This window comes from Tiliqua scincoides, chromosome 1 (genome assembly GCF_035046505.1).
Source record: "Tiliqua scincoides isolate rTilSci1 chromosome 1, rTilSci1.hap2, whole genome shotgun sequence".
Taxonomy (NCBI): Eukaryota; Metazoa; Chordata; class Lepidosauria; order Squamata; family Scincidae; genus Tiliqua; species Tiliqua scincoides.
In genome coordinates, this window is record NC_089821.1 from 16,842,023 (window position 1) to 16,861,124 (window position 19,102).

Genomic DNA, 19,102 nt, shown 5'->3' on the forward strand with positions numbered 1-19,102 from the left:
GGCAAAAAAGCAAAACTTTAGATATAGGCTGATGGGTTCTGAGCTGTCTGTGACAGATCAGGAGAGAGATCTTGGGGTGGTGGTGGACAGGTCGATGAAAGTGTCGACCCAATGTGCGGCGGCAGTGAAGAAGGCCAATTCTATGCTTGGGATCATTAGGAAGGGTATTGAGAACAAAACGGCTAATATTATAATGCCATTGTACAAATCTATGGTAAGGCCACACCTGGAGTATTGTGTCCAGTTCTGGTCGCCGCATCTCAAAAAAGACATAGTGGAAATGGAAAAGGTGCAAAAGAGAGCGACTAAGATGATTACGGGGCTGGGGCACCTTCCTTATGAGGAAAGGCTATGGCATTTGGGCCTCTTCAGCCTAGAAAAGAGACGCCTGAGGGGGGACATGATTGAGACATACAAAATTATGCAGGGGATGGACAGAGTGGATAGGGAGATGATCTTTACACTTTCACATAATACCAGGACCAGGGGACATCCACTAAAACTGAGTGTTGGGCGGGTTAGGACAGACAAAAGAAAATATTTTTTTACTCAGCATGTGGTTGGTCTGTGGAACTCCTTGCCACAGGATGTGGTGCTGGCATCTAGCCTAGACACCTTTAAAAGGGGATTGGACAAGTTTCTGGAGGAAAAATCCATTACGGGGTACAAGCCATGATGTGTATGCGCAACCTCCTGATTTTAGAAATGGGTTATGTCAGAATGCCAGATGCAAGGGAGGGCACCAGGATGAGGTCTCTTGTTATCTGGTGTGCTCCCTGGGGCATTTGGTGGGCCGCTGTGAGATACAGGAAGCTGGACTAGATGGGCCTATGGCCTGATCCAGTGGGGCTGTTCTTATATATCCAGTGAGTTATCCTAAGGAGCCAGAAACGATTATTGCTCTGCAAATTTACAGCTGAGGGCCTAGAGTCATGGCTGCAGACAGAGGCTTGCAGTTGTACCAAGTTTCCAACAATATTGTACCAACAATATTGTACCAAGCAGTACAATAGGAAAATTAGGGGACAGCAGTTTTCAGGAGTAAGTACCTCAGTCCAGGAAACATAAAAGTTCCCTCAGCTCCAGTGTAAAATTAAGTCACATTATGCCAAGACTGGCTGGTCAACCACTTCTCCCAACAAGGACTGACAGCTTGCTAAGACCCGTAGGCTATGATCAGTCTCACCCATTTATTGGCTAGCTATTGAATTCCTTCCGAAATTGGCTTCCTGGCTCATTGGGTGAGGACCGCTCTGTTGATCTGACATCCTCGCATGCATGTTATTTTGGGCCAGGAGCAGTAACCATACAAGTATTTTAAACTCGTAGCACAGACTCTGATCCCTTGTCTCTGTCAATCCATCCACAGGGCAGCATCATGTCTCTAAGCAAATGCAAATGATAGGATTTATATTGTGGAAACATGATTTTTGAAAGCTGTTTTTCAGTGTATAATTCTTTTTGTATGACTGGTTTGTTTTTATGGCTGGTTTGTTTTTACAGTTTTTTCCTGAAGAAGGATCCTTCCTCTGACTTATCTACCTCAGCTTCAAACTACAGGTGCTCTAAAATCAGTCCATCAAGGAAATCACTGTCTGCAGAGTATCTACCCAGAGCAGTTAAAGAACTTTCTGCAAGATATAAGATTTATGATGAAAGAAATGGCTCCTTTCCTACCCAGGGGCAGCTAACTGAAATACAGAAGTCAGTATATTTGGGAAATAAAGGAGTGAAGAAGAACTGTAGAAATACAGACATAATTTCTGACATCTGTACAGATAAAAAAATGGAAAAAGTAGAAAACAGGCCAAGGCAAACCAGATCTAAAACCCAGATGGCTAAGAGCAGTCCTCCTGACCACTTTAAGAAAAAGAGTGAACCTGAAACAGGGAAACAAGTGACCAAAGCAAAAACATCAGGAGGAGACTCAAGTCAACGTGCAGGAAAGCTCTTAGAAAACAGTGGAACTCAGGAAACAAATAGAAAGATTAGAACAGCTATTAAGAAAAAACGCCAAGGTTCTCATCCAGGAAATTCCATTAAGGAAATAAAAAAATTAGTATGTAGTAAAGCCCCAGGGCATCATCTAACAGCTAAGAATATGAAAAAAGATTTAAAGGAGAATCAGTCAGAGGAACAGCATGAAATCCTGCGGGAAGCGACTTCAGCAGGAAGCCTTAACAATATGAACACCCACACACCACTCTGTCATGGTGAGAGAAGATGGCACAGTGCCGAAGTATTGAGTGCTGGAATATCAAAAGCAGCCCCTGATCCATTGAAGAGCTGGCAAGAAGATGAAGACATAGAGTTTTCTGATACTGACAGTACCTATTCTGTGGATTCTCTTTCTTGTGTTTGTGCAAAGGTCTTGGAAGAGCAACTGAGACAGGAAGAATCCACTGGAATTGAGGACACTTTTGACACAGAAGGTTCTGAAAGTGATGATAGCCAGATGTCCCAAGATTCTCTTACAGTAAAGGTAGATGAAATTGAAAGCCAAGATGAAAAACATTTTCCTGAGGACCTTCAGGAGCCTGTAATATTACGCAAAGATGATGATTATCAATCTCTCTTGCTGCTGGTAACCACATCTAAATCAGACAATAATTTGACAGAAAGAAGTTTTTCTCTTGATAGCCTGGGTGATGCTGATGAAGTGTCAGGAGAAGACGTGGCAGAGGAATCAAAATTAGAGTCATTTGATGAAGTTCCTGCAGAGGTTTTTTGGAGAATGCAAAATTCAAGATCAGACTCCATAAAGAGCCAAAAACAGCGCAGTCCTGAGATTTCCAATAAAACTGTAACAAGACTTGATGACTTGAATTTGAATACTGGTTCTTTTTATCTGGATGCTGGCATGCAGTCTGGTTCTAGTAGTATTTGTGATCCATCAGTGGAGATTAAAATTAGTTTTTCAGGACAAGAAGCATCTCTAGATCAAAGCTCGCACATTTCAAATAAAAATCTTCCAATTGTGGCAGATGCTTGGTTGTCCCATGACTTGAAACATGGAAAGAGCAGCCCCATAATAGCAATGCCTTCTTCCCAAGACCATTCAGAGTTTCAGGTTGCTCAGCTGCATCCTGTTAGCAAGTCAAACTGTTGGAACAAGAAAGATGACCTAAGGCAGTCAGCTGCTGAATTATCCTTTGTCTCTTGTTCTGAACAACCTCATCGGGCTTCTCATGAACCTAGCAAAACTGAAATGGTGTTTTCATCTGTGGCACCATCAGTACCTTTACCAGAAACATGGAAACACCTTGAAACAGAATCTTCAGGAGCCATTCTGTCACTTCCTAATTCAGCGAGGAACATTTCATTTGGTCATGTTTCTACATTTCCTATAAAACACAGTTACTGTGAAGTCGCCTCATCACCACCTAAATCTACCTACCAGCAAGCTGATAAATTTTCTGAGGGGGGGTCTGCTGATGACTGGAGGCAAACATCTAGCTCCTTGAAAGAAACCACAGATAACTCATCAGAAAAACAAGACTTTTCTGTTTCTTCAGTTTATCCTGAGATGTCCACAGACCAGAGCTTACAAAAAGGAGACGATTATGTAAATACTAATTTCAAAGACTGCCTGTTTAGAACTATTGAAAAAGAAGACATTGATTATGACTCTGATGACAGCATGAAGGATTCAAACCCTGAAGATAAGCGTATCTGTACATTATCCATTGGATCTCTTGGTTTGGCCTCAGTGTGTACAATACAAGAGAAATATCAAGGCCATAAACATTTGTTTTCAGAAGAGGGAACATCATTAGTTAGTGATGAAAGCTTCTATCTCTGTGACCTCTTGAACAAGAGTAACAATCACAGTATTGATACTGAGGAAGAAGAGTATTCTGGTGATAAGATACATTTACTACAACATCGAAATAATTTTGACCTCTTGCAGAAAATGAGATACCAACAGGTATCTTCAGATGAAATTGATATAGACCACAGTTCTTCTGAAAATAAATTGTATCAAACAAAGGAAACGGCCTTCCACCACAGTGGTCAGTTTACTCTACCAACGCAAAACTCTGAAGCTGAGAGAGTTGGTATGCAAGAAAACAGAGATGCTGTAACAGAATCTGCTTTAGAGGTTCCTTTATTCAGAGAATTGGAAGAAAATAAAGCTTTGGATGAAGAATGGAATCCAGAAAATCATTTTGAATGTAACACTAAAGCCTTAGTGAATGATTCCCATTCAGGTTTAAAGCCTGAGTGTTCTGGAAATTGCTTAAGCCAAGAGGTTTCATTAACGTTGAGTGCTGAGAATGTGATGGGAAAGAACAGTGAAGGGGAAATGATTTCTTTTTCTAGACAGGAATTGCCTTTGTCCACTTGCATGGATTTGGTGTCAGTTGAATCAATTTATTCTGATCTGAAAGTAAATGAGAAAAAAGTTGGAGAAGAGCTTTCAGTTGTTGATTCTTGTGACCTTGGCAATAAATCCACTTTACATTACAACTCAAATGTATATTATCAAGGCATACCTTCAGTGAAAACATACGTTGAAAAATGTCAGAGTTGTTTGGTAGTTAAGGATGTTTGTGAGACCATATCTTTTAGCATGGACAATCATTTAAAAGAGAGCTGCTCTTCTGTAGCTACTTCTCGTTCTGTCAGTATCAGTGATCAGAAACACACAATACATAAGGAGGTTGATGGTGCCTTTGTGTCTGACTCCACTGCGCACTCTGGGGAAACCAAGGCTCAGCAGATATCTTTTCCTGTCTTAACAGAGGAGAAAGAAACTCCAGTCTTGTGTGAAGTTCTTAATGACATCGATTGCTCAGGTGTGGGATTACATTCTAGTTATGACAAAAATTACATTGAAAAGGACTCTGGAAGACTGTTAGAAACTGATGGACTTGCATCAGTCATAACCTCTCAAGGACAGAGTCCCTATGTGAATAAAGAATCTGAGCATCTAAAAGAGACAGTTATCACTGGAAGCCTAAGTGCTTCTAAAGAGAATAAGGATGACCATAATAAGACAATAAATTCAGAAGAACTTGCTAAATTAATAATTAGTGTCAACAAGTTGGAAAGTGACATTATAGAAATGAAATCTAGTCAAAGTTTGCAAAATTATCTTAGAATTGAATCTCAGAGTGAAATTGCAGAGACTAGAGGGAACTCTGAAAACTATACTTTGGTTCCGAGACCCCAAAACGATGACGAGAATCATTGTAGAAAGCAGCTTATCACAGTAAGACATGAAGAAAGAAATGAGGAGAAGATCCAGTCGATGGATGTTAGCAAAGAGGAAATGTGTGTGTCAAAAACAACTGCTGTTCAGACAAGAAACATTAATCAGCGTAAACTCCCAGGAAATACAAAAGAAAGTGAGTGTCCTGCAGGTGTAGAGGCAAGTTCTAAAACCACTGTGCCAGCTGTATGTTTTCGTTCCACTGTTCTAACTCAAAATACCTTAGATTTCCATGAAACGTGTGAGGAACACACTCAGGCTGACAGAATTGTAGAAAATGAGAAATTTGCAAAAACAAAGTCAACTGAACCACACACTACTGAAAATCTTGTATTACTGCCAGAAAATCCAGCATATGATCTCATGCTTTGTAACAGCAACAACAATGAAACAGACACTGGTGATGCTGAGATACCAAAAACATACTTTGCTGCTTCCAAATTGGATGAACCAGATCAGTTGCTTCAGTCACCAGAAGTATGCCTTGATACAGATGAAGCCCATGAAGAGAGAAGTTCGGCAGGCCTCTGGAGTGGCACAGGTGACTTTTCAAGGACTAATGCTGATATTGATAAATCAGTATCTGTTAACCAAGAAGGTCAATCAGGAAATCAAAACCAAAACTATGAAATAGGTCCTGTGGCTGTTAAAGACTTACCCCATCAGCTGGCATGTAGTCCGTTGTTGTCTGGACTAAACAGAAACCAAGAAAGTATGAAGGGTGACCTGAAAGTAGCAATGCCCTTAAGTAGTAATACTAGCGATGGAATAATTCTTCAGTACTATGAAACACACATGGACAGTGATTTGCAGGCTGGCATACCGTGTGCCTTTAACAAAAGAGAAAGAAATGAGTCGCTTTCTGATATTACTATGCAAAATAAGTATATTGCCTTTTCTCCTGATCTGCCTCAGCTGGATGGAGATGTGAATGGTGAGTTCATATTAAAAAAAACATCTAGCTATACTGCATCTGAGAGGTTTGCTGGCGAGGACAACAAGCATTCAGAGCCATGTATTGCAAAATACCGTGTTTCGTCAGCTTTCGCTCTTGCTGATGACACACAAAACAAATGGTTTCCCTCTGAAAGTGCAAGTTGTGACACGGACAGTTCTTATGGAGAAAGCAGTAAACGTGAAGATGAAAAGTCAAAGAATTGTTTACATTCATTAAATATATCTCAAAAAGAAAATGCTGGTTCAGGCTCATTTACCTCAGAACAGATAAATACACCCCTTTCTTCGCTATTTAGAGGAAATGTAGAAGAAATAATGCAGTCCTTACCAGAACTTTCTTCTCAAGAATGCTTTAGTAGTATTATCAGTCAGAAGGGGTTGAGCACATTATTGCAATACGACCAGGCAAATATATGTTTAGATACAAATTATACTGAGACAGAGTACAAAACAAAGAGTGATGTTTTTACTGGAGAATTGGGACGTCAAACAGAAACCACTGATGCTCTTATGCACAGAACTTCTTATGACCTTGGTGTGAGGCATACGGATGACTCTGTGGCAACATCTGAGGATGGGGTGAATCTTTTAGGGAATTCTAAGCAAGCCCTATGGAAAAATGCTCATTATGGTGAAAATAATTGTGAGCACTACAATATGAATTCTTGTGTTTCTGAGTACTCGGCTAGTCTCTTGAACAGTTCAGCTACAATGCCAAATGATTTGTTAGAATGCCGTTTGGACAGTTACAGAGCTGAAGCTCTTTATTTGGGTGAAAGAAACGTGTTTGATCTTCCTGTGTTAACCGCAGGTGCTGAAAACCAACAAGATGACAAAAGCAGTAATTATTCTTCAAGTACAAAAAATGCTCAAGGAGTGACTGAAGTGTATGAAAAGGAAAAAGAAGATCAAGACTATTTCCTTGAATGTCTTTGTAACCAAGATAAAAATGTTTCTTTACTGTCTAAGAGCTCTGTGGAGAGAACGGAGATAGGTTTGCAAGGTAGAAACTTGCTTATTCATAAAAGTTTAGAACAAATAAACAGTGATGAAGTAGTGCCCCCTTCTTCATGCTCTGTGGAAGATGTCTCCATTTGTACACTCTTTAAAGCAGCAAGTACTCCTGAGTTGCTAAGGTCACCAGAAGGTTCCACCTGTAGGCAATATGTTGATTCACAGAAAGATGCTTTTTTGACTCCCTGTTTGTCACCTATTCTTCAAGTACAAGAAAGGCAACCATTTTGTCATCAGCCTTTTCTGAGTGACCCTTGCACATCTTCAGAAACCACTTTTAGCCTCAACAGTAAAATTGAAACAGATGCTACTCTACCTGCAGCTACATCAAGTTGTCCAGCATTTGCTTCTAGCCAGAGGCAGGAAAGTCTGTGTGGTGATGCTGTGATATCTGACAAGCAGCCATTTTCTGCAGAAATAACTTCTGTTTTTCTTGAAAAAGAAAAGAGATGTCTACCGGTGTCTGATTCTGTATCTAGCTTTCAAAGAAACTCAGTTTTAGGTGGCAATGAATTGCAAACATTTAAATCTAAAAATTTCCACCATGATGATTGTGAAGAGTCTGAGGATATAACTTCAATGCCCCCCAAAATTGAAAGCATAGGTAAAAATTTATATCACTCTTTAAATTCAAAACCTGATCTGCAAGAAGATCAAAATATACAACACTTAAGTAGCAGAGTTGATATAGTAAGTATCCCTACCATGAATGCAGAAAATTATCATACAGGAGTATGTAAAGAGGAGATGAAGAGTGAGAGAAATTTTTTGACTGCAGAACAGCAAAACCTTTCCGTAATAAACGACAGCATGTCTTCCGAGTACTTACCAAGAAACAGCTCTTTGTCTTTGCAAGAACCTGAACTGGAGATATTTAAGAATGAAACAATAGTTTTTATTTCACAGAACAAAGATGGTCAACGACCAAGTTTGCAGAGTCATAGTTTATCAGCACCAGCTATTATTGTAATGTCTAATATCGACTGTCCTTCAAAAACATCTTCTAAAATAGACTTTTCTGTACAATCTGCCTTTAAGTCATTACAAGAGTTAAATATGAGTGTAGAACCTCCATCTCCAACTGAAGATGACCTACACAGAACTGAAAACTTTTCAAAATTAAAGACAGACAATGTTGGGCCAGCTAAATATAAGCTCAGATTTCAAAAGAAATCAATTCAAGCCCAGAGACTTAGTAACTGTGATAAAAGAAACCACAGAGAGAGCACTCAGGGCAGTCACTCCTCAGATGCCTCCCCTGCTCTTTATCCAATAGGCGTTGCCAGCACAACTAATAATCTCATGGATATAGAAACAGGGAAGCTCTCAAATAATGTGTCTTCAGTATTTGGGTGCAACATGGACGCAAGTGAAGAACTGAGATATCAGGTGGAGGCAACAGATGGACTGCTACAGGACAATAAAGATGCAATGCACTTTAGTTCAAGTGATATCAATCCATATATTCACCCTTGGCAGCAAGATGAACGCTGCAAGATTGGCTGGAAACAGTATGTTTTTGGAAGTGCAAGTGATGTTTCTAGTAACCCACCTCCACTGAGCTTAGGCAATCAAACAGTTATGAGGTGCTCTAGTGTGGATAATGGCTTGAACTCTCAGAACTCTCCTTTCCATTCTCATCTCAGTTCTTATGCTAATGCAAGAACGTTATCCAGTACCATAAGCAGCACAGAAGACCTCCAAGGATGGGATGCTGCAAGAGAAGGATTTGAATCTGTTCGTTCAGATGAAAGTGGCAAGCATTATACCAGCGTTTCTCATGATGAGGTTGAAAAGACACCAGAAAATCACATTACCAAAAGTGAGAATTGCTCTCAACAATCTGGAGACACGCCCATGCAGGTTGATGAAATTGTCCTGCTCTACCCATCTGAGTCAGATGTCTCCTCCAATCAACAACAACAGATTCACACTTGTGAACGAGAAACACAAACAGAGGCTCCAGCAAGGCATAAAAGACAAAAGAGGCACCGCAGGAGCTTCACAGATATATCTGCAAGAAACCCTGAGGGAGGAAGGAGTTCATCGCAGCAACCTTCTTCCTGGTCAAGCGTGCAGAATCTTTCCATGCATCTTTCCCAGCTGCTTCACAATACTTCTGAACTTCTAGGAAACTTATCCCTACAGACTGTAAAAGATAATGAACCAAGTGACCAGAAAGCAATGAATGAAAAGAGCACAAGAGCTACCATGTTTGACAGCTATACCCAGACAACAGAAGACATAGGCATTCAAACAAATACTTTAGGATACGCCATAGTCAAGAACAAGGAAAGCCAAAGCAGAGCTAAAATGGAAAGTGAACCAATGAAGGCTCAAGAGGTAAATGTTATTGTGAAGGTACTACATTCAGATACTGTAACTCTGACTAAGGAAAAGGTGTCAGAAAGCAAGGGGCGGATACTGCAGAGCATGTCTGACATAAACTATGAAGATATTCCAAAAGATTCCTCTGTATCTCAGTCTACATTGAGTAAAGACTCTAGCCCTTCACCAGAAGTGCACAAAGAACCACTAAATACTGCACTTGTGCTTGGCAGTCCTGAAGTTTCTCCTGTGTTGTCATCTTCATTTGGTTCCACACAAGATGAATCTTCATGCACTGTAGTTAGTAGCCCTGCCCCTAGTATTTCTCTGTCTCTGGGAGTCCATTCTAAAAGTAAGAAGCCTGTTGGTAAAACTGGCAATCCTGAAACAAGAGATTTATATTGTAAAAGCAGCTTGTTAGTTGACCGAGCCTCTTCCCCAATTTTAACACTTCGTGCCAGCTCAGTTAGCCAACAACCTACATCAAACAAGTCTACTTCTTCTTTCAAAGACTCTGGTAGGCATCAGAAAGATACAGCACACTCAGTAAGCAGTTTTAGAAAAGGATTAGGTCTGTGGCATGACTTCAGTTCTCAGGAGTCGCATGTAGACACTTCTTCACAAACTGAGATGGACAGCGAATCTACCACATCTAAAGAGAGCAAGGAAATGTGCAGAATGTCTGGAAATGCCTTGGATAAAAACACAACCAAGGAACTTTCAGAAAAAGGTGGCTCAAAACAAAAGCACAGGCTTACCATTGACACACACACTGCTATTCACACCAAAAGACTCTATCATTCAAGCAGCACTTTAGAACTTTCTAGTCATGGGGAATATTTGGTTGGTGATCACAGAGAGACTGTTCCACTGGAACGTTCATTTCGTCAGATTCGTGCAACTAGGAGGGCAAGAAACCTTTCAGGAGGAATGAAGTATGAAAGTCCCATTTGCAATTCTGAATCCTCACCAACCAAAAAGTCCTTTAAGTCATCTTTAAGTGAGCATCGCAGATCTTTATCTTTAAAATCGGATGCATCCCCAGAATGCTTGCTTGATTCTTTTTCTCAGCAATGTCAGCAGACTTGGAGAAATCAAAAGTGCTTCTCTTTTCGAATGCCTGAAATGAGCGATGTGCAAGATGATGATGATTCTGGCTCGGATACTGAAAGCGACTGTAATACTGAAATTCTACTAAATGAGGACACCTCCCTAGTAAAAACCCACAGACTTCGAAGCTATAGTCTTCGTGACCTACCCCTACATAACAAATTCAGCAACTGGTGTGGTGTGAAAGATGCTTCTCATTCTTCTTTAACGAGCCTGACTCGAAGCGCTGGTGATATTCGTAGTCAGGCAGAAAGGAAGAGAGTTGACACAAGAACATCTGAAATAGAAGAGAGATCCCTGTTCAGCGAAGGGAGAGCCAGAGAGATTGAGAGACTGCGAAGGGAGCGTGCCCAGGTTCTGTCCGGCATATATTTAGATATGAATCAGCACCCACTTACTGTGGAACTCACTGAGGCAAAGTTAAATTATGGCATTGGGGAAACAGATGCACAACTGAGGATTCTTCAGAACGGAGCAGGCGAGGATTTGACATCAGTGCCAATAAAACAACAGCTCTATGAAAGGTGAATTACTTTATACTCTTTTGTCAGAGGCTTTGCTAAAAGTAGAAAGGGCTTTTCAAGGGAAAACTATACGCAGTATATTTGCTATTAAACCATAGCTACATAATCTGTTGAGCTCCTGAACATAATACATTTAATAATTTGATTGATTTATACCCCACCTTTTCCCCATTTGTGGTTGCCCAAGGTGGCTACAAGTGGGTGTTATGCAAATATGGGGCTCTGCTATAAACAAGGGTGCTTGAGTAGTTTGCCCCTGCTTGTGATTTTGTCCAATCACACGCTCCCAGGTGCCTTTTTTTAAAATAAAGATTTTTTTTTTTCCATTTTCATTTAAAAATAATGCAAGTATGCACAATTGACCTTCAGATCATAGTGGGGATCTTTGCATTATAACGTACAGGTGTGACCAGGCCCTCATAGTTGGGCCTAAGCAGTCGCCAAATTTTTCTGAAGCAGGGTAAGGTAGTGGCAGGAGATATTAAATGATCCTGGTTTCTGACAAAGTAGCCAAAGTACACAGGAATAACAGTGTGAATATTTTATATTTTTGGAAGTGTTCAGTAGATAAGGCTACATTCCTGTGTACACTTATTTGGGATGAACCCCATAAAGCATGAGAGAACTTATTTTCAAATATAGGTTTGGCCCGCACATTTGAAAACAGGATTTATAACTACACTATTTTCTAAAACTTCATCACTTCCAGTCACTAAAAATTGCATTTTAAAACTGCATTTTAAAAAAAAAATTGTTGCTGTTTTTCACAACCTATATAATTTCCTTGGAGCAGGACTCCCCCTTCCACAGTGGATGTCATTTTGTACCTCCAGTCCATCTTGCAGTCCAAGTTCTTATGAGTAAATATGCATGTCTGTCTTATGTAAAATGGATGTTGTGATTTTTCCAGAAATTTTATGAATTATCCACCCTGTTTTCTCTCCATACCTGCAACAGACACAGGAAGTCAATTGAGATACTGAGAAAGGAGAGAGAGGAGAGGCTCCATTGTTTCCGAAGGAGTCGTAGCCTGAGTCCACAAAAGCATCTTAGTTTTTTGCAGACAGTAGACACAAACCAGAGAGACCTGGATCTCCCCAGCCGACGTCGTGAATACCTACAGCAACTGAGAAGAGATGTGGTGAAAAATACCAGGTAAGGATGGCCAAAGTCATTTGAAAGCATTGGACTTTACAGGTATTTAAACATTAAGGCTGCAGTCCTAACCACACTTTCCTGAGAGTAAGCCCCATTGAACAAAATGGGACTTACTTCTGAGTAGACCTGGGTAGGATTGTATGGTAATACTAAGAATAAATTAGGGAAGATGAGGGCTCAGATTTTACTCTAAAGAATTTGCAAGATCTTAATAGCTATTTTGAGCTATTTGATCTCCTGTCTTAATCATTAGAGCATAGTCAGGTTTGAAGACATTAGATTTTGGGTGCAGAGAGAAGTATTTCATATTGCAGAGCTTTCTTATCTTGCTTGAGTTCTTAGGAAGTGCCTGACTGGGAATTTTTGACACGATCCTCTCACTGTTACACAAGGACAGTCCATAATTCATGTCGCATGCCGGGATCTGCCATGCTGCTCTTGAAAAGGTTTTTGTTGTTTTGTTGAAATAACTTGTCTCTATATAGGTATAAATTTTCCCATGATTGATCTCAGTGGAAGTCTCATACTATCTCCCTTCCCAGCCCTTGTAGTTCACTTTCTGTCTCTTAATAGAGATTCTTAAAAGTTTTTTTTCTCCTAAATTTACACTATTGCTCCCATTTACCATTGCTGTCTTGTTACTTTTTTTTTTTTTGCTAATGTATTTTAAACAAAACTCAGTCCAGCGATTTCATGACCCCTTCTCATTGATCACACTGCATGTATTTTGTAGGTGTATTTGAGCAAATTTAGCATTACTTTAGAAATCACACACACAAATACATATTTATATAAAATGAGTACTGATCTGAGCTTAGCTTTAGTTTAGCAGTAACCAAAATAATTATTTTTGATCATGTTCACTTTTACAACCCAAATCCTGAACTGCCTGGGGAGCCCAGCTTCAACGGCACCAAAAACAGCTGCTGCCGCATCCTGTGTGCTTCAGGCTGCCGCAGGCAAAGCCTCAGGAGAAGGGGATTTTCGTCCCCTTCTCCCGGGTAAGGGAAGCGGCCCCACAATGGGGCTACTCACTTTACCGCCAACCAAAAGGTCCGCGAGACCACCAAGCAGCGGAGGTTGGGTACCCAGCCGGCGCTAGTCTGGCGCCGGCCAGCGCTGGGCTAGCATGGGCAGTAACCCAGCTGTAAGCCTCACAAACATGTCTTACAGCATGTTTGCAACAGTGCGCCCTGGCGGAAAGTCAGAGCACCGAGTTCAGGTTTGCGCTCTTAGATGTTATGGCATGTGTGCCTCTCTAAATGAAATTTTTTTAGAAACTTCAAATGAACAAAAAAGCAAACCAGGCTCTGAAGCAGAAAAGCATGTTTTAGAGAGAGCATTTCCATTTTTGTTTATTCTTTAGTGCCAGAAAGCAGTACTGGTTGCAAATTTTATCATTCTTAAAATATAGAACATATAAACTGACACAATTTTTCCATTTCTTTAGAGTTCAAGAACCAAAAATGAGGATACAGCATCCTTCAGAGATTGAGTTGTTACTTCGAGATTATCAGAGGGCGCGAGAGGAGACTAAAACTGAAATTGCACGAGCCAGAGATAAGCTTCGGGAAAGAGCTGAGCAAGAAAAGAGGCGCATCCGAGAGCAGATAGTTACTCAACTACAGAAGGTAAGTTTTAAGCTGTTGAAGATGGCCTGGCAGCTTGTGTTAATGTAGTGCTGCATCTCATGATCAGGGTATGATCTTCCATTTTCAGATATGTTTAATGATAATCCATCTAGGTCAGAGGTCTCAAACATAAGGTCTGCGGTCTGGATATGGCCCATGGAAGCTCTTTATCCAGCCCCCATGATAACTGGGCTCTCCCAGAACCACCATCAGCTGCTCTCAGCTGATGAGCTGCAAAGTGATACATCAGCCGAAGCTAAACTGCTGAAAGGGTAGCACTGAAAGAGCTCAATTATCATGCAGGCCACACTTTCAGCAGCTCCGCTTCTGCTGAGGTGTCACTGCTGAAAAGTGGCTTGTGTGATAATTGGTCTCTCCTGGCACAACCATGTCTGCCATGTTGCTGGGAGGGAGAGATGGAAGGAGGCCTCAGAAGGCAAGGAACAGTACAGAAGAAAAGGCTGACTGAGAAGGGTGGGGAGAAGCTGCCAAGACACCAGGAGAGCCTAATTATCAAGTAGGCCATCCTTTCAGCAGTGCCGCTTCTGCCAAGGTGTCACTTTGCAGACTCAGGGCAGATTATAATAACCATTAAAACATACAGTGGTTTTAACACTCGTAACAAAAATATTAAGAATAAAAATATCTTCCGTCTCTCCCCCCCCCCCCCCAATAAAAGTTCTTCAGCTGATGGTAAAAAAGTTGTAAGGAGGGCACTGACAACATATCTAAAGTGAGGCAATTCCATGTAGCAGGGGCACCACTGAGAAAGTTCTCTCATAAGTTGCTACCTGCCAGGCTTCCACTGCAAGACAGCCTCCGTGAAAGAGCAGATGTGTGGCCTTACTCAGAAAACTGAGCTCACTGTGTTTTTCCTGCTTGCATCATGAGCCATCTGAGCAGAATGCTTATTGGGTTGCTCATTTGACAGTCAAGAAACCATCTCCCTCCCTCCTCCCCAGCCAGATGGCAATGTGCTGATCGTGGAACCCTTGTAACAGTCATAAAGCCACTGCATTAACCTCAGTGTTAAAGACCAAGATGGCACTAAATAAATATTTAATCAAATATGTCAGGCATCTTTTTTTTTTTTTTTTTTTTAGCAGAAAGCCTGCCAGAAGCCTTGGAGCTAAAATAAATGCTAGACAAATGTCATTAGAGAAGGCGGGTGGGGGAAGGATGCAACCAAAAATGCATCAGCTGCTATAGGTAGATGTGTCTGCATGCATCCTGAAATCTCATATGAGATTATCAGTAGATTGCATTTTCATGCAGGCTGTGGTTTGTATTCTGATACTCTTCTGTGAACCGAGGACAGTTCAGTTCATACAGAGGGGAAGAATAATCCTTGCTGTCTTCCTCAGAACCCTCTGCATCTGATGGATTTTGCAATTTTCTACTTTGCAGTTTCTGCTGACCCTCCAGAGCAATTTTTCAGGCGCACAGTGGTGAAATTTGAACATAAGAACAGCCCCACTGGATCAGGCCATAGGCCCATCTAGTCCAGCTTCCTGTATCTCACAGAGGCCCACCAAATGCCCCAGAGAGCACACCAGATAACAAGAGACCTCATCCTGGTGCCCTCCCTTGCATCTGGCATTCTGACATAACCCATTTCTAAAATCAGGAGGTTGCACATACACATCATGGCTTGTACCCCATAATGGATTTTTCCTCCAGAAACTTGTCCAATCCCCTTTTAAAGGTGTCTAGGCTAGATGCCAGCACCACATCCTGTGGCAAGGAGTTCCACAGACCGACCACACGCTAAGTAAAGAAATATTTTCTTTTGTCTGTCCTAACTCTCCCAACACTTAATTTTAGTGGATGTCCCCTGGTTCTGGTGTTATGTGAGAGTGTAAAGAGCATCTATCCACTTTATCCTTTCCATGCATAATTTTGTATGTCTCAATCATGTCCCCCCTCAGGCGTCTCTTTTCTAGGCTAAAGAGGCCCAAACGCCATAGCCTTTCCTCATAAGGAAGGTGGCCCAGCCCAGCAGTGATCTTAGTTGCTCTTTTTGCACCTTTTCCATTTCCACTATGTCTTTTTGAGATGCGGCGACCAGAACTGGACACAATACTCCAGGTGTGGCCTTACCATCGATTTGTACAACAGTATTATAATATTAGCCATTTTGTTCTCAATACCTTTTCTAATGATCCCCAGCATAGAATTGGCCTTCTTTACTGCCGCCGCACATTGGGTCGACACTTTCATCAACTTGTTCACCAGCACCCCAAGATCTCTCTCCTGATCTGTCACAGACAGCTCAGAACCCATTAGCCTATATGTAAAGTTTTGATTTTTTGCCCCAATGTGCATGACTTTACACTTACATTGAAACGCATCTGCCATTTTGCTGCCCATTCTGCCAGTTTGGAGAGATTCTTCTGGAGCTGCTCACCATCACTTCTGGTCTTCACCACTCAGAAAAGTTTGGTGTCGTCTGCAAACTTAGCCACCTCGCTGCTCCAGGTCATTTATGTCTCCAGGTCATTTATGAAGAGGTTGAAGAGCAGCAGTCCCAGGACAGATCCTTGGGGCACACTGCTTTTCACTTCTCTCCTTTGTGAAAATTGCCCATTGACACCCACTCTCTGTTTCCTTCCTTCCACACACACCTCTTAGGATACAACCCCATGACTCTTAGGCAGATTGTTTTAGAAATGCCAACACCAGACACCAACAGAGGTCAATGACAGTGGAGAAAGTATCAACCCCTATTGTATACAACAGGAGAAGGCATGTGAGGAAAGGAGCCTTTCCCCCATTTTTTCCATGTTAATTCCAGCTGATGGAACAAAATTACTATGATTTGGAAATAATGTATCAAAATGGTTGTGTAAAATAGCTCTAGGCCTGATTTTCAATACTGGATCCTTCATTACAGGAAGAAACGAAGCTAAAGACACTCGTGAGCACAAACACTTTGTGTACAGAATCTACCCTCAGCCTATCTTCAGGACCAACATCTGGTTACAACAGTAGTCACACAACTACTTCTGCTACTAGTGTACTTGGCAAACAAGAAGGTCAGGTAAAAAAGTATTTCTGGTATGTCATAATGGTTGGCAACCTTCAGTCTCGAAAGACTATGGTATAAGCCTACAGCACCCGGTATTCCCAGGCGGTCTCCCATCCAAGTACTAACCAGGCCTGACCCTGCTTAGCTTCTGAGAGATCAGACGAGATTGGGCATGTGCAGGGTAACAGCAAAGTAACACTTCTGTATAGTGAAAACATAATGCTTGGCAATGGATCTCAACTTCTGAAGGTCAGAATGAGCCTCATTGAAAGAAATGTGCTAAATGAGGGATTCCTGTTTATGTCCACAAAGAGAGATGCATGCAAAGGGAATTCACTTCTGTCAAACCTGGTTTTATTATAAAATTAGTTTGAAGTGCAGTGTGCTGCTCCTAGGAATCCAAATAGATTTGTTATGTGGCATTCAGGTATGTAAACAGGATGGCCAGTGTGTCTCATAATTGCAGATAGGCTACATTTGAGGTGCAATGAATGTGGGGTATCTATAGGAGAAGAAAACAAATGTGTTTTGAAAGTTCAGTGTGAAGGCCATAAAGGGAAACAGAAGAAAAAGAGTCCTGTCTGATAATGAAAGGAATCCATTTGTTTCCACATATGAAATGCACATTGCTTTCTTTCCATCTACTAGACTTCTCCTGAAGATACAGAAAATGCAAGAGGAGATGCAAGAGGTCGGTCAGCTATCAGGAATCATCAGCTTTATGAATTTGAGCAACTGCGAAAGGGTTCTTCTAGTGGTGAGGGTTGAATAATCTGTTTATAATGAGTGCAACATCAGATATGTGCAGGATGCTTACAAAGGAGAACAGCAAAATATTCACTGAGTTTAAAATGTCTTTCATGAGGAAGCAACTTGATTAAAAAGATAAACAGTTTCTGTGCTAAATCAGAAACCAGGGCCTTTTCATTTGTTCCAGGAAATACAGGTTCTTATGTTTCCACAGCAAGTTAAAGATATGGATGATCCATTGTGGAATTCAGTTTTATTATTATTTTTAAACTCTCACCATTGTTACACAGATTCATACAAAAAAGATACAAGTATGTCACGAAATATGAGTAAAAGAATTGATAAATACTTGTTTTACTCTTAACAAATTCTGTAAGTACTGAAGATACTCGTCCATAGGTTGACCCCACAGATAAGTCGAGGATAGGCTTTGAGCCAACAATCATGGAATTTTCAATGACCCTCGGATAAATCGGGGATTAAACTTAGCGGCGTGTCTGACTATAGTTTTGTCTGATTTTACCCGAGGCTAGATCCTGAAAAACAACCTACCACTAATGGTTACCTAAGAACTGTAGTCTCTATTAAAAACATAGTAAAAGATCTTAAGATACATTTTTATTATTTTTTAAATTCTGGTCTTCACCACCTCTTTGTAAACACTATCAGAGTAAGTGCACTGTAAACTACATACCAGTAAAACAGTGGTTCCCAACCTGGTATTCATGTACTCCCAGGGACACTCAACAGGACCTTTAGGGGTACTTGGAAAAAGAATGGAATAATGGCAGAAAAAGGCAGGTCATGCTCCAGAATGCCTTGCAAGGCAGGAATGCAATCCTACCTGCACTTACCCAGGAGTAAATCCCAATTACGATCATTGTTAAAAGAATATACGTAGTAGCTTGTTAAAAGTACAGGTCTGTAACATTTCAGCAAATGCAGTCACTTACCATGGGAGCACCAAGTCTAATATAATAAAAATAAAATATTGAAATGGATGGGGACCCACCTGAAATTGGCTCGCGGCCCACCTAGTGGGTCCCGACTCACAGTTTGAGAAACACTGTGCTAAGTCATTGTGTCAAATATGAGGCCCATGGGCTGGATCCGGCCTGCAGAAGCTCTCTAGCCACCTCACATAATTATGTCTCCGGGGACATGCCCTGGAGAAACAGTAGCAGCGCATTTCCCCCTTGCTCCTAGCCTAGGAGACAAGCATGGGGGAGAACTGGGGACAGGCTTTGTCGGCCTTCTGTAGTGAAGAACTGAAGGCTGAGCAGAGACACAGAGTCGTTCAAGGAGGCATAATGAGGAGTGAGAGTGGCAGGCAGAACGAGCACAAGAAACGAAAGCGCAAAGGCTCGTAGGAGGCAGTGGGAAAATG

The 19,102-nt window shown here is 41.2% G+C and overlaps 1 protein-coding gene across 1 annotated transcript in view; it reads left to right on the top strand.

The window, feature by feature from the left end:
* The window catches only part of STARD9 (StAR related lipid transfer domain containing 9), a 133,222-nt gene that overhangs the window by 100,755 nt on the left and 13,365 nt on the right, over positions 1-19,102 (top strand). Inside the window, exons 24-28 of the mRNA XM_066618701.1 lie at positions 1,504-11,148; positions 12,106-12,303; positions 13,757-13,937; positions 16,831-16,977; positions 17,614-17,722. Coding sequence (XP_066474798.1) covers positions 1,504-11,148; positions 12,106-12,303; positions 13,757-13,937; positions 16,831-16,977; positions 17,614-17,722 — 10,280 coding nt within the window. The remainder of the gene's footprint in view (positions 1-1,503; positions 11,149-12,105; positions 12,304-13,756; positions 13,938-16,830; positions 16,978-17,613; positions 17,723-19,102) is intronic.